The 16,341-nt window shown below is 37.0% G+C and overlaps 1 protein-coding gene and 1 pseudogene across 3 annotated transcripts in view; both read right to left on the reverse strand.

Moving 5' to 3' along the window:
* The window catches only part of USP32 (ubiquitin specific peptidase 32), a 142,622-nt gene that overhangs the window by 45,840 nt on the left and 80,441 nt on the right, over nt 1-16,341 (reverse strand). For all 3 annotated transcript variants that reach the window (XM_037070353.1, XM_037070354.1, XM_037070352.1), the window contains exons 10-12: nt 14,259-14,342; nt 4,909-4,970; nt 3,404-3,506 (exon numbers count right to left, since the gene is read on the reverse strand). In XM_037070353.1, the coding sequence (XP_036926248.1) occupies nt 3,404-3,506; nt 4,909-4,970; nt 14,259-14,342 (249 nt within the window). The remainder of the gene's footprint in view (nt 1-3,403; nt 3,507-4,908; nt 4,971-14,258; nt 14,343-16,341) is intronic.
* Nucleotides 14,822-16,242, reverse strand: LOC119003772 (voltage-dependent anion-selective channel protein 3-like; annotated as a pseudogene).

Below are 16,341 nucleotides of genomic sequence, written 5' to 3' on the forward strand. Positions count from 1 at the left end.
AAAATAAGAGCCAGAATGTCCCTTTGTAAAAAGTTATTTGCATTTAAAAGTTACTCTTTACTTAGTAAATAACATTGTTATAATTATACATATCTTCAGAAAGGATTGCTATTAATTACGTTTACATTTTCCTTTTATTAAATAAGGTGCCACAGGTCTCTGCTACCTTTCCCACCACATGAACTGGTACCAGACAATACAGAATGCCAGAGAAGGAAAAGGAATATGACAGATGAGTGCAGATATCCCCCTCTACATCTCTCCCTTACCACCCTCCACTAATCCTTTTAATGCAAAGGATGGCTAGGGCAGGCAAGAACCAACTGAGTTCATGTTCTCAGCAGCACACTTCTTTTTTGTAAGAGATGTGCTGCTAAGAGCAAGACCTCTGTCATGTTCCCACAGGAAGCAAAAAGTAATACTTCAAACATGAAGGTAGGTTATTCTTTGAGTCTGTAGTCAACAAGGCATTAATAACCATTCATTCTAAGGCCAAACTAAGAATATAAAGACCTAAAGTATTCCAAAATAGACTGCAACACATTACCCAATGTTCTCATTTTCTACCTACAATCACCATCATTATCGGCCTACAAGGTCTTTGAAGTCACTTGCCTACTTTCGCTCCTTCAGTGACACTTAAGGTCTACTTTTTCCCATTACATATTTTACATGTGAAAAACTATTAAATTCTGCAAAAGAGAAAAAAACCAGGCAGAAAAATGAAGTAAATAACATAAACAATCTACAAATATTCTGATAAGTAACTAATGACAGAAAAGGACATATAGGAAAAATATGAATAAAATTATTAGAATTTTGCTTAGTAATCATTTGGCAACTGACAATGTGCCTATATATATAGGCCAAAAATGGAAAATTTAATTCCCAGATTTTTTTTCAGTTTCTAATTCTGCAAAAAAAAAAAAAAATCCCGTCTATGTTTTAAGTAAGACTACAATATTCACTAATGATAATTTTCTCTTCAACTCTATTAGGAACAATGGCAGTTATTGTTTAGAAACTGGTTCCTAATATTCGTTCTAAAATGAACTTTTTTAAATATATATTTTATTGATTATACCATTACAGTTGTTCTATTCTCCCCTTCATTCCCCTCCACCCGCACACTCCCTCCCCCACCATTCTTCCCCCCCCTTAGTTTATAACCACGTGTCTCAAGTTCTTTAGATTCTACATTTCCCCTATTATACTTGCCCTCCCCTCTACTTATTTTCTACCTACTGTCTATGCTACTTTCTGTACCTTCTCCCCCCTTCTCCTCCTCCCACTCCCCTGTTGCTAACCCTCCATGTGTTCTTCATTTCTATGGTTCCACTCCTGATCTAGCTGTCCTCTTGGTTTGCTTTTGTTTTAGGTGTGGTTGTTAATATCTGTGACTTTGCTGTCCTTTCACTGTTCATATTTTTTATCTTCTTTTTCTTAGATAAGTCCCTTTAACATTTCATATAATAAGGGCTTGGTGATGAGGAACTCCACGAACTTGACCTTATCTGAGAAGCACTTTATCTGTCCTTCCATTCTAAATGAGAGCTTTGCTGGATAAAGCAATCTTGGCTGTAGGTCTTTGGATTTCATGACTTGGAATACTTCTTTCCAGCCCCTTCTTGCCTATAAGGTCTCTTTTGAAAAATCAGCTGACAGGCTGATGGGTACTCCTTTGTAGGTGACTGTCCCCTTATCTCTTGCTGCTTCTAGGATTCTCTCCTTCATTTTAATCTTGGCTAATGTAATGATGATGTGCCTTGGTGTGTTCCTTCTTGGGTCCAACTTCTTTGGGACTCTCTGAGCTTCCTGGATTTCCTAGAAGTCTATGTCCTTTGACAGACTGGGGAAGTTCTCCTTTATCATTTGTTCAGATAAGTTTTCCGCTTGTGTCTGTTTCTTTTCCCCTTCTGGTACCCCTATAATCTGGATGTTGGAATGTTTAAAGATGTCCTGGAGGTTCCTAAGCCTCTTCTCATTTTTTTGAATTCTCATTTCTTCATTCTTTTCTGGTTGGATGTTTTGTTCTTCCTTCTGGTCCATTCCATTGATTTGAGTCCCAGTTTCCTTTCCATCACTATTGGTTTCCTGTGCATTTCCCTTCATTTCAATTAGTTTAGCCTTCATATGTTCCTCTAATTTGTGACTATAATCAACCGGTTCTGTGAGCATCCTGATAAACAGTGTCTTGAACTGTGCATCTGAGAGGCTGGCAATCTCTTGGTCGCTTAGAGTTATGGGCTCTGGGGCTTTGAGTTCTTCTTGAGCCATCTTTTGAACTGTTCGTGCCTGTTACATATCAAGATCGGAGCCCTAGGTGTTCACCAGAGGAGGGCCACTCAGTCTCTGGGTTGTGACGCTGTATGTGGGGGTGGGGCCAAAGAGTAGCAATGGTGGTCCCGCTGCAGTCTGTTGCCTCTCGCCTCGGCCACAGGTGCTACAGCTGCCACAGTCACCAGGACCCGTGCGTTTCATCCCACTGCACGTGAGCGCACCACCGCCGTCAGCCCTCCACCACTGGTTTCACCCGCTGGGGCCTGCGCGGTCCATCTCACTGTGCGAGAATGTGCGACCACGGTCAGTCTGCCCCACACCCCGACTGGGTCCGGGCTTCCTGCGGGCCTAGGAAGGGGAATCTTTCCTGCCGGACCCTGCTCCGCTGCTGGCTCCGCCCCTCTTACCATCCCGGTTGAAGGGTTCGTTGTTGTCAGACTTCCGTATAATTCAATTTTTCTGTTCTTTGGCTGTGTCTTTGTTCTCCAAACCTTTGTTGTATTCAAACTTGGTTGTGGGAGAAGGCACAGTGTTTCCACCTATGCCTCCATCTTGGCAGAAATCTAAAATGAACTTTCTTGAATAGAAAATCAACACTTGTCACCCAAGGGTCTTCAACTTTTTGAGGAAAAAGGTGAAATAATGAAAGATAATGTGAAAAGTGTGGTTGACATCACACTGGATTTAAAATCAGTCCTTAAATTTGATTCTAGAACTTCCACTCTGAGCAAGAAATTCAAGTTACCTTTAATCGCAGCCTCATGGTCCTCCACAGGTAAAGTGGATACAATACTCATTGTGGTAAATTAAATTTCATTGGATTGTGAGGACTAAATGAGACATGTAAGGTTATATTAAAGGTTTAATACATATTATATATTAAATGAGATATATACATGGACCTGCATGCCCAATATTACCTTCCTCTGAGCTGCTGCTGGGAGGAAACATGTGGAAGTGTAAGCACAAGCCTAGTACATAGCAAGAATCATAAGGGTAATCATTCCTTTCCCTTTCAAATCTTTCTCTACGTTGGAGCATTTTATTACTAGCCAGTAGTCACACACAATCTGCACAAGTGAAAATGCTATGAAAAATGTAGATAAACAGAAATCTTACTCACATATTTGACATAGTCCTTCCACTGCTGCCACCACTGCATGGAGATGATAAACCAATTGTGTCCTGGTTGCAGACCATACCTGCTCTCCCGTTCTAACCATCCTCTGTATATACAAAAGAAACTCAATACATCAAATAGTGTGTAAAACAGGTGATCACACCCCCACGAGTTATCATTAGCAACTTTTAAAATATATTTTATTGATTATGCTATTACAGTTGTCCCATTCCCCCCATTCATTCCCTTCCACCCTGCACACCCTCTCCCACCCACATTCCACCCCCTTAGTTCATGTCCATGTGTCATAAGTTCTTTAGCTTCTATATTTCCCATACTATTCTTGCCCTGCCTCTATTTTCTACCTACCATCTATGCTACTTATTCTCTGTACCTTCCCCCCCCCTCCTCCTTCCACTCATTAGCAATTTTTACAAGTGAAAAACATGAAACAAATAGAGATGCTTGGGAGATTGCTATAATATCAATTAGTGAAACACTGAGAAGCCAATTTCAGGAAGCCATAACACAACTATCAAGCCTTACACGGCTTGATAGTTTTAAAAAGTCTTATTGAGGAATATTTTATATAAAATACAATTTACCTGGATTAAGTACACAGCTCAATAATTCTCATAAATTTATAGACATGTGCAACCGTCACCACAATCCAATGGTAGAATAGTTCAATTACTCCAGAAAGATATCCTGTTCCTATTTCAATCTGTGTAACCACCTTTAGACCCAGAAAACTAATAGCTTATTTCCTTTTTAAAAAAAGATTTCATTTATGTTTATTTTCAGAGAGAGGGAAAGGGAAGGAGAAAGAGAGGGAGAGAAACATTGATATGTAAGAGAAACATCTCTTGGTTGCTTTTTGCATGCCTTCCAACCAGGGACTGGCCCCAAACCCAGGCACATGCCCTGACCAGGACTCAAACCTGCAACTTTTTGCTTTGCGGGGCGACACTCAACCCACTGAATCACACCAGTCACGGCTACCAGTCTACTTTCTATCTCTTACAAATTGCCCTTTTATAAATATTTCATATAAGTGGAATGATATAACAACATAGGGTCTTTTACATCTGGCCTCTTTTATTTAGCATAATGTCAACAGCAATGATCTAAATACAGAGATGATGGGCATTTTTGCTTCTTTTTGCTTAGGTCTACTTTCTGATCTTTCTTCGATAAATGTGCTATTTTGCAATAAGAAAAAATTGCTACTCTTTAATCTTACAAAATGTCTTTATTTCAAAAAATTAAATTTTAGTATTCAGTGCAATTTTAATGTGAAACAGGATTTGATTTCTAAATTAATCCAATCTTAACATTAGGAAGTTACTTAAAAATATTTCAACATGTAACTGTTTCAGAGAAACAGGGTGTTACTGTAATAATTACACTAAAATAGTACATGTTGTTACTTAGTAATAGTATATACTTCAGGTGTTACCAATTTCAACTATAGAGTAAAAATACACAGACCAAAACTATAAACTCACCTAATAATTTGTCCTTCCTCTTCTGGAGTAGCTGGTCTTAACCCCAGGACTATGTGACACACCTAAAGAAGAAAGTGGTAAATTAAACTTCATGGACTGGTGCTAATGACCAGATTGAATTTCTCACATTTTCTGCAGAGCTTTCAATGAATGAATTATCGATGAATCACTTCAACACATTTGAACTTTAAATTTTAGCTATTCTTTTTTTTTTAAAACAAACCATTTCAATGAAGGCCAAGTTCTAAGTCTCTAAGTGAGATGGGGTTGAGAAGAGGAAAGGGAGAGAAGGGCAAAGGGGGAAAGAAAGAAGAGAAAGAAGAGGGAGGGAGGGGGAGAGAAATCTCTTTTCAGAATATTTCATTAATACTAGGTATTTTACTGTATCTCATGCAGAGAATATTATTTTCTTTCCTAAAATCTGAAGAGCATATCATAGCACTTGTGGAAGGTGAAGAGGAGAGGAAGCAGAAATGAAAATGATACAGGAGATGGAAGTAAGGGGAGGATTTTATTTTCCTTTAATCTTTATTATTTATTTATTTTTAGAAGGGAAGAGAGGGAGAAAGGGAAACACCAAAGTGTGGTTGCCCCCTGCATCCCCCCTACTGGGGACCTGGCCCACAACCCAGGCATGTGCCCTGACTGGGAATCAAGCCAGTGACCCTTTGATTCTCAGGCTGGCACAAAATCCACTGAGCCACACCAGCCATGGCAGAAAATGATTTTAATTTGACCAGCTCTAAGAAAAAAATTATTATCCCTAATGCTTTTTAAGCCTTATTTCCTCCTCTATTTATTTGCCTTCTCTACAAATCATCACAGAAGATGTGATTTTTTTGGAAAATTTTATCATAAAAATTTTCTAAAAAAACTGAAAAAATTAGAACTTTATATTGAATGTATCATACCCATTAACTACATTCGAACATTAATGTTTTATTATGCTTGCATCTATTTGCCCTTCAATTCATCTGTCAATTTGTCTTAATTTTTGGATGCATTTTAAAGTAAATTATGAACATCAGTACAGTTCTCTGTAAACACATCAGCATGTGTGCCTAACATTAACTAGAGTTAAATACTGGTTTATACTTTTGTTTACCTTTTAGGTAACACATAACAATAAAATATACAAATCAGGTTTTTTGAGATTCATTAATGTTTACAGCAGTTCATTATATTTTATCGCTGAGTAGTATTCAACTGTTAGTCTATCACTGTTTGTTTTATCCATTCTCATATTGATGGCTACCTGACTTTTGATACTTTTTTAAATAAATGTTTAAAAAGTGAAAATAAACATGCTGAAAAGTGAGCAAATCTTAAGGTTATAGGTAAACGACTTTTGTAGTCTTTTTTTTTTAATCCTCATTCAAGGATATGTTTATTGATTTGGGAGAGAAAGAAATATCGGTGTGAGAGAGAAACATCTATTGTTTGCCTCCTGTACATGCCCTGACCAACCAGGGATCAAACCTGCAAATTTGCTATGTGCCCTAACTGGAGAGTGTATCTGCAACATTTTTTGGTGTATGGGACAACACTCCTACCAACTGAGCCACCCACCCAGGATGACTTTCTATAGGATTTAAAAATTTTTTCATTTTTCAATTATAGTTGACCTTCAATATTATTTTATATTAGTTTCAGGCTTAGAGCGTAATAGTTAGACAATCATATACTTACAAAGTGACTCCCCTTGATATTTCAAGTACCCACCTGGCACCATACATAGCTATTACAGTATTATTGAGCATATTCCCTATGGTGTACTCTACGTCCCCATGACTATTTTGTAACTACTAATTTGTAGTTCTTAATTCTTTCACTTTTTTTCAGTAAGTGCCCCACTCCCCCCGTCTAGCAAGTATCAGTCTGTTCTCTGTATCTATTAAGGTTTTTGTTGTTTGCTCATTTTTTTCTTTAAATTCTGCATAGAAGAGAAATCATATTGTATTTGTCTTATTCTGAAATATTTCATTAACATAATACCTTCTTGGTCTACCCATGCTGTCATAAGCTTTTTATGGGTAATATTTGTAACTATGTGTACACACACACACACCCCACATCTTCTTTATCTATTTATCTACTGATGGGCACTTGGGTTATTTCCATATCTTGGCTATTGGAAATATCAGCAAAGAATATATGGATGCACATATCTCTCTGAATTACTGTTTTGGATTTCTTTAAATAAATACACCAGAAGTGGAAATGCTGGGTAATAAGGCAGTTTTGTTTTTAATTTTTTTATGAACTTCCATACTGTTTTCTATAGCAGCTACACGAATCCACAATCCCACTAACCCTGCCTGAGGGTTCCATTTTATCCATATCTTTGTAAACACCTGTTGTTTGTTGATTAATAGATGATGGTCATTCTAACAGGTATGGAGTGGTATCTCACTGTGGTTTTAATTTACATTTCTCCTTTTAGTGACATTAAGCATCTTTTCATATGTCTATTGGCTATCTGAATATCCTCTTTTGAGAAGTGTCTATACAGGTCCTCTACCCATTTTTTTAATGGATTGGTTTTTTTCTCAGTGTTGTAAGTTCTTTATAAATGTTGGATGTTTACCCTTTATCAGATGTATCATTGGTGAATACGTTCTCCCATTTAGTAGGTGTCTTTCCTTTCAGTTGATGGTTGCCTTTGCTGTACAAAAACTTTCTTAGTTTGATGTAGTCTCATTTATTATAGTTTCTTTTGTTTCCCTTGTTCAAGGAGATATATCATAAAAAATATTGCTAGGAGAAATGTCAGAATTTACTGCTTGCCTTTTCTTCTAGGATTTTTATGGGTTCAAGTCTTACATTTCATTCTTTAATCCCTTTTGAGTTTATTCTTTTATACGGTGTAAGAAGATGGCATTTAAAAAGAGGTGGTCTAGTTTCATTTTTTTGCATGTATTTGTCCAATATTCCCAACACCATTTACTGAATAGACTATCTTTATCACATTGTATGCTGTTGCCTCCTTTGTCTTACATATGTCAAGTATACAAGGTCTGTCCAGAAGGTATACAGCCACATAATATGAAAAAATAGAGACATTTATTGAAGAAGATATGAGATACAAGAAATGTTGTACAAAGGACAATGACACCTAAATCTCTCAAAGTAGGCACCTTGGGACCTCACACAGTTCTCCTAATTGCCATCAGTTGCCCTGTCATATTTTTCTGAATCTCACCAATGGTGTGAAATCTCTTCCCTTTCAAAGGTGATTTTAGTTTTGGGGGGGGAAAAAGAATTTGTAGGGTGCCAAATCTGGGCTTTGGGCTCTAGGGGAGTTATAAGTCACCTGGGTGACTGGTACTTTCACAAAAAAACTTTGTACATGAAATGATGCATGAGCAGATGCATTATTGTGATTAAGCTGCCAATCACCAGTTGCCCATAGCTGTGGCCTTCTGAACTATCCAAATAGTTTCCATGGAGGAATATTCATGCTTAATGCAAAACGTGATGCAGATTTGTTGGTCTACTTGCTCAGTCATTTTGAATTTGATAGCCACATAATACACATACTCACTCAAGGGTGTCTACTGCTCCCACTGACTAGTACAGTGAAACTGTCATTGTTCACACATGCACATTCCAGTTCACTCTTCTTGGCTGCCAGAATACACCGATGCTAAGAAAACCACTGTCATTATATTAACAATGGCTGAACTTTTTCCAGATAGACCTTGTATGTATTTTAATCCTCAGCTGAGGATATGTTTAATTAAAGTTTCAGAGGGAGAGGAGGAGGTGGTGGGGAAAAAAAAAGCAAGAGACATGGGAATATCAATGTGAAAGAAAGATCAGTTGGTTGTCTTCTACACATGCCCCATCCAAGGACTGAACTTGCAACCTAAATAGGCGCCCTGACTGGTGATCAAATATGCAATCTTCTGGTGCAGGGGACAATGCTCAACAGTACCGGGCAAGGGCCTCCTGTGTCATACATTTTTCTATATGTCTGTTTTTATGTCAGTATCACTTAAAATTTTAATTCCTGTAGCCTTGTAATAAAGATTGACATCAGATAATATGATATTCTTTGTTCTTTTGCAAGATTGTTGTGACTATTCAGGGTCTTTTACAGTTCCACATATATTTTTGGATTACTTGTTCCAGTTCTGTGAAAAATTCCATTGGTATTTTGATTGGGACTGCATTGAATTTACAGACTGTTTTGGGTAAATGAACATTTTCACTATGTAATTTCTTCCTATCTATGAACTGTCTATGCTTCCATTTATTTGTATCTTTTTCAATTTCTTCAACTTTTATAATTTTCTGAGTACAGGTCTTTTCTTGATTAAATTTATTCATTTTATTTTTGTTGGTATAATTATAAATGGAGATTGTTTCCACAATTTCTTTCTGATGGTTCATTACTGATTTATAAAAATGCAACCAATTTCTGAATATTTACTTTGTATCCTACTTTTCTGAATTTATTAATCAGTTTAGTAGTTTTTTGTGGAACAAAATTATAAAACCCCCTATCTCTATTTAAACTTTATGTTTTATTGATTACGCTATTTCAGTTGTCCCAATTTTTCTCCCTTTGCCCCTCTCCACCTGGTACCCCCCTTCCCTCCTCCTCCTCCTCCTGTCCAGGGGCCACGCATATAAGTTCTTTGGCTCCTCCAGTTCCTATACTGTTCTTAACTTCCTCTTACCCCTTTCCCATTGATAACCCTACAAATAATCTCCATATCTATAATTCTGTTCCCTTTGTTTGCTGTTTATTTTTTTGATTCATTTTTTGATAGTTGTGAGTTTGCCATTTTAATACTCACAGTTTTGATCTTCTTCTTCTTAAATAAGTCTCTTTAGCATTTCATATAATAAGGGTGAGGTGACGAAGTCCTTTAGCTTTAACTTATCTGGGAAGCACTTTATTTGCCCTTCAATTTTAAATGACAGATTTGCTAAATAGAGTAATCTAGGTAGTAGGTCCTTGCATTTCATCACTTTGAATATTTCTTGCCAGCCCCTCTTGCTTGCAAAGTTTCTCTTAAGAAAGCAGCTGACAGTCTTATGGGAACGCCTTTGTAGATAACTTTTCTCTTGCTGCGTTTAAGATTCTCTCCTTATCTTTAACCTTGGGTAATAGAATTAGGATGTTCCTTGGTGTGAGCTTCCTTGGGTCCAACTTCTTTGAGACTCTCTGAGCTTCCTGGACTTCCTAGAAGTCTATTTCCTTTGCCAGATTGGGGAAGTTCTCCTTCATTATGTTTTCAAGTACATTTTCAGCATCTTGCTCTTCCCCTTCTTCTTCTGGCACTCCTATGATTCAGATGATGGAAAGTCTAAAGTTGTCCGAGAGGTTCCTGAGCCTCTCCTCACTTTTTTGAATTCTTGTTTCTTCATTCTCTTCTGGTTAAATGTTTATTTCTTCCTTCTGGTCTAAACTGTTGATTTGAGTCTTGGCTTCCTTCCCATTAATGTTGGTTCCCTGTGCATTTTCCCTCATTTCAGTTTTCATAGCCTTCACTTTTCCATCTATTTTGTGACCATACTCAACCATTTCTGTGAGCATCCTGACTATCAGCGTTTTGAACTCTGCATCTGATAGGATGGCTATCTCTTCATCTCTTAGTTGTATTTTTTCTGGAGCTTTGACCTTTTCTTTCATGTAGGCCTTTTTTTTTTTTGGTCTCGGCATACCTGTTACAAAGTAAGGGGCGGAGACTTAGGTATTTGCCAGGTCAGGGCAACCCACATTGTTGTGTTGTACTGCTGTATGTGGGGGAGGGGTCTGAGAGGGAACAATGCAGCTTGCTCAGCTCTCTGCAGCTTTCAGTAACTTCTCGTACCTACAAGCAAATTGTGCCCTTCTGGTGCTGATTCCTGTGTGGGTGAGTTTGTGCACCTTCTAGGGCCCTGTGGGTCTCTCCAGTGAACTCTTCTGTGAGGCTGGGACCTTCTCCTGCCGCCACAACCCCCACAGGTTTTTTTCAGTCAGAGGTTTTGAAGCTTTATTTCTCCTCACTAGAACCCTGGGGTGCCGGGTCTGTCTCACTCCCCAGTTGTTCCTCCCAGTTTATTCACATGCAAATGCAGGACCACCCACTCGCCAGCCACTGCATGCCTCTATCCTGAATTTATCACCATGAATTGGTTTTATCTGCTTTAAAATTTCCCATCCAGTGTTTTCCACTAAACACTACTGAAGATTCATGCATGTTACTGTATACAGGATTAAGTACATTTATTTTCATTGCTGTAAACTTTACAGTGTAAAGTATAATCCTGCATGCATGTCCCACAATTTATTTATGTACTGATTTACTGATAGGTATTTGATTGTTTTTTCTTAGACTATAACAAATAGTGATTATAAAAACTTACTTATATGTTTTTGGTGCTCAGATATGTAAGTTTCTGTAGGGAGATGTCTATAAAATAATAGACTTGCTTGGCTCACAGGACATGCATATGTTCAACTTTCATAAACAGTGCCAAAAAAATCTCCAAAGTATATGTAGCAATTTATATTTCCATTGGCAACATGCAAGAGTTCTAGCTGCTTGTTATACTTACCAATACTTCATATCACTTAAAAAATAATGATTCTGGTGAATGTTAAATAGTATTCCAAGTCAGGGTTTAACATGTATTTTCATTATAACTAAAGAGGTTATCCCCTTTTCATAAATATTTATTAGCTATTTGGATATTCTCTTTTGTGAAGCACCAGTTCAATTTTATTTTTTGTCCATTTTTCTATTGAGGCTCCACCTTCTTCTCATATCACTTATTGAAAAGACCACCCCTTCTCATCTGCAATGATGTCTTCTTTATTATAAATCAAGTGATCACATATATGGAAGTCTATTTAAGAACTCTCAATACTATTCCATTGTCCTATTTGTCTACCTGTATGCAGGTATCACATTGTCTCAATACTGTTGTTTTAAGCTGGTAACAGATACTACACTTGATCTTAGTCAAAGACAAAGAAGCAATCAATATTGTTGTTTTAAACTAAGTCCTAGTATCTGATAACTGAAGTCCTCTAACATTGTTCTTTAGTATCATCTTGGCTATTTTTGGCTGTTTCCATGTCTACATGTATTTAGAACCAGCTTGTCAAGTTACACAAAAACAATGACAACAATAAACTTTTTAAGATTATAATTATGAGTGCACTAAATCTATTAGTCAATTTAAGGGAAATTGACACCTTTAAAATATTGAGACTTACGATTCATAAATATGCATTATCTCCCTCTATATTGGTTTATTACTGTGAAAATAAATTACCACAAATTGAGCAGCCGAAAACAACACAAATTTATTATCTTAAAGTTTTGTAAGTCAAATCAGACACAGGTCTCACTAGGCTAAAAATCAAGATGTCAGCAGGGTTGTATTCCTTTGGGAGGTCAAAGGAAGAATGCGTTTCCTTGTCTTCTAGCTTCTAGAGTTCACCACATTCCTTTGCCCTTGACCCCTTTCTCTATATTTAAATCCAGCGACTTTGCAGCTCTCTAACCCTTGTGAACTGATACATATGCCAAGTTCCTTTTGCCATATAATTTAACATATTCACAGGTCCCAAGGATGAGGGCATGGATATTGGTGGATGGGGGAGGAGGGCAATATTTTGCCTACCATACTACTTAACATGAAACTTTTTGACAAATGTGCAAGACAAAAGACCCTAATTGTGTTATAATGCTTCCTCTGCAAAATACTAAGCACCGAGCTTATAAAAAAAGGGTTATTGAAAATAGATACTATCACCCTGGCTGGTGCAGCTCAGTGGATTGAGCGCAGGCCTGCGAACCAGATGATCGCGGTTCGATTCCCAGTCAGGGCACATGCCTGGGTTTCAGGCCAGTTCCTGGCAGGGGACACACCAAAGACAACCATACATTGATATTTCTCTCCCTCTCTCCTTCCCTTCCCCTCTAAAAGATAAATAAATAAAATCTTAAAAAAAAAAAGAAAATAGATACTATCACAGAAATGATTTTCTAATTCGGTTAGTAATTTCATATGCCAAAATGCTCAGCGTGGGATTTTGGCAAATAAAATAAAAGCACCATACAAATTTTTAATCACTAAATTTACCAGCTAACTCTACCAATTTTAAGACACAAACAAAATATAACAACATAGCATAATAGACTGCTGAGTCATATTAAGTGAACATAGTTTTAAATGCACATCTGAATGAGATAAAGTGTATTAATGACATTTTTTACTTATGATATTTTTAACTTATGATGGATTTATTTAAGTCAAGGAGCATCTGTAATGATGAGATAAAGAATTGATAGTTGAATATATTATATTAAATGAGATAAAAATAGTTGATCAATTTTCAATTACCAAGTAAATAATTTGTTTATAGTAGTGATTTGTATTATTTTGTATATATTTATAAAGCCATCAACTTAAATTCTTGCTGAAAAATTATAAATGATAAAATAACTAACTGATTTAAATGGGTATTATAGGGTTATCAGATTCTATGTTTTGAATAACAATAGTTATTAACTATCAAAAGGAAACCTATTCCATTTATTTCAACACAGCCATTTCATAAATGTTATTCATTATTTACAATGGAAGATCATGAGAGATATAAGAATACCAAACTTCTGACCTTCACAGGAGTACTTTTACAAAGAAAGAAAAACAAAACACCAAAACAAAAAAGGAAAAACAAAACAAGAGAATGTAAAATACCACTATTATATCAACTTAAATATTTATCAACCATGAAAAATGAGAAACCATAAATTATTTTTTTAAATTTGAGTAAAAGAACTATTTTAACTAGGAAAATATTTAAAATATAATATGCCCTATGACTTATTGTTCACTCCTGGCACCTTTTTTCCCCTCCTTCTCCCTCAATCTTTCTGGGAGCTTCTAAAAAATTAAAAAAAAATAAGAGACAGCCTCAAAGCTAAGATAAACTCCTGACTGCATATTTGAAAGAATCATAACTGCCTACTTATGATCCATCTCTCTGTTCATACTGTCTCACGTGTTAGGAAGGGCCTTAAAATAGACAAGAGTGAAGAAAAAGCAAATTATGATGGATTCTGTGATGTAAATTATCCTGAGTCCACAAGCTCCTCTATCATGAGATATAAGCAAACATAGTCACCTATTTTCTGCTTTTCTATCCCCCACATCATGACTTCGAGAAGCTTCAATAGGCACTTATGCTCTGTCTTACCATCTCTCAGGTAGTGTCCAGCATAGTGGAGTTCTATTTTTCATATGTGGCTTTGCAGCACAGTTTCACTACTACATAATGGAAAAGATATGGAATTACTGCCACCATTATCCTCTGCACTTGCCATTTACCTTAAACTTACCTGAAAAAGGAGATTCAAAAATTCATTGGCAAGAACATTTTTCACACTCCAGATCTGATAGTCTTCTAGAGTAAGATGGCCCATCTGAAAGAGAAGCAATATTCAAAAAGATCTCATGCTAAGAATGTCCTCATTTTTACAGCATTTTAATAAATCTAGTTTACTAACTTACATTGGTCACTTGTCTGAAAAACAACAACAACAACAGTAATTTAAAGTAGATTCTATGTGTTATCTGACCTGCAGACCAGCAAAGATATATTTAAAAGTAACAAAACTCTGTTCAAGAAATCAATGGTAATGAGGACAATTTATCATCAATCTTCTTCCTTCAACAAGACCTGGAAAAAAACTCACAATGTCTTCTGCTTCAAGGATTACCTGTGGAAAACCACAAAAGCCCTGGGCAGGGAAAACGGAGTATTCACTGTTTTTTTAAAAATGTGATGAGTTTATTTTGTTATACTCTGATGCAAAACCCAAGATTCCACCACAGCACAGAAATCAATATATTAAAAGGTCATGAAAAAGTAGTGTGAGACATGTAGGACATAATGTACAAATTGGAGGATCGGGTTACTTCCTATATAAACCGACACTGCACTGTCACTGAGGAACACATTTAAAGTAACACTGTGGAACTATATTGCAATGTGGCACTACAAACATGACAACTTCCAGACATGCTTCCAGGCATCTCCCTTAGGACTTGTGATCTCTAGACTTCAGTGTGGAGAGAATTACAATTCTTTGGAAGAATAAAATTTCATACTTTTGAAATTTCAGAGAAGAATTTTAAGACCAAAACACAGTGGGTTAATTTCACCTCCAGAGAAAAATCTGATGCTTTATTCAAAACCGAATTAAGCTTCTAGTCCAAATCTCAACGCAACCTTGTGACCTCCTGCAATGAAGTTCTTCCCATCGATTAAAGGTGACAAGGTCAGTTTGAGTCCTGGTTGAAGAGTCTGAGCATAATCCAGTCCAATCATGCTGACATTATTTACTTTAAGCAGGTAAATTCTACAGTCCAACTTGTATTAAGTAGCAATGCTAAAATGGGTGTTGTTGCTGCCAGCTCTCCAAGCAGTTTATTGATGTTTCAATCTTCTCATTAACGTTATGGTAGACAGACTCTCCAAATCCAGTGCCATCATTCTCGTAAGTGTGCAGATGGAAGTCTCCAGCCTTATAACCCAGGAGGAAATCATTCTGAGACAGCTTGGATTTGGGGTATGTCAAAAACTCATCTGATAGCCAGAGCAAGCCAACATCAACGGCTAACACAGCCCAGCCATATATAGCTGGGCCAGAAAAATCTGTATCAACATTACTGCCAAGACAGAAACAATCCCATTTATTGGAGGCCTTCAATTTCTCATTCCCTCCAATGTTCAATACAAATTAACAGTGTCCAGACTCAGTTTCAACCTTTCAGGGTATTTACTCTCTAAAAAGAGGTCTGTTCCAAGAGCATACTATCTGTGTTCTACTTTTGGATGAAGGTAAGCCCATAGTTACAAACTTTATATATGGTCTCCAGGTTGCCCAATCCCTCCCTGTATCAGTATAAGCATAACCAGAAATAGAAAATTCCATCCCACTATATGACTTGGTTCTCAGATCTATTTTGATCATGCCAAATCCATATCCATTGTTGACATCCTTGGCAGCCTTTCCTAGGTCACAGTAAGTAGGCATGTCACACATACCCAGAGAGCAGGTCTCCGCTCTACCAAGGAAATGCTTAAGTTCTTCTTCAACCGGTACTGACCATGCCTGCGCGCCCTATACCCCCTGCACTGCATATGCAGTGGCGTCACACCAGGGTCATGCCCCATGGAGCTGGAGCGGAGAAGAACAGCTGGAGTGAAACAGTACCACAAACTGTCTCCATGTGCATACAAAGCCCAGTATGCAGGTGGCCAGGGTGGAAGCTGACTGACAGGAGGCCTATTCATTAATTTTGAAAGCAAAAAGCAGACTCTTCAGATAATGCCCTTTCATCCTAACAATATTCTAAGAGCTTCTTAGAAACATCTAGCAATATTATCAGATTTCTAAGAGATTTAATATCTATATT

Source organism: Sturnira hondurensis, unplaced genomic scaffold (assembly GCF_014824575.4).
Source record: "Sturnira hondurensis isolate 20B ecotype Veracruz unplaced genomic scaffold, ASM1482457v3 Scaffold0018728, whole genome shotgun sequence".
Taxonomy (NCBI): Eukaryota; Metazoa; Chordata; class Mammalia; order Chiroptera; family Phyllostomidae; genus Sturnira; species Sturnira hondurensis.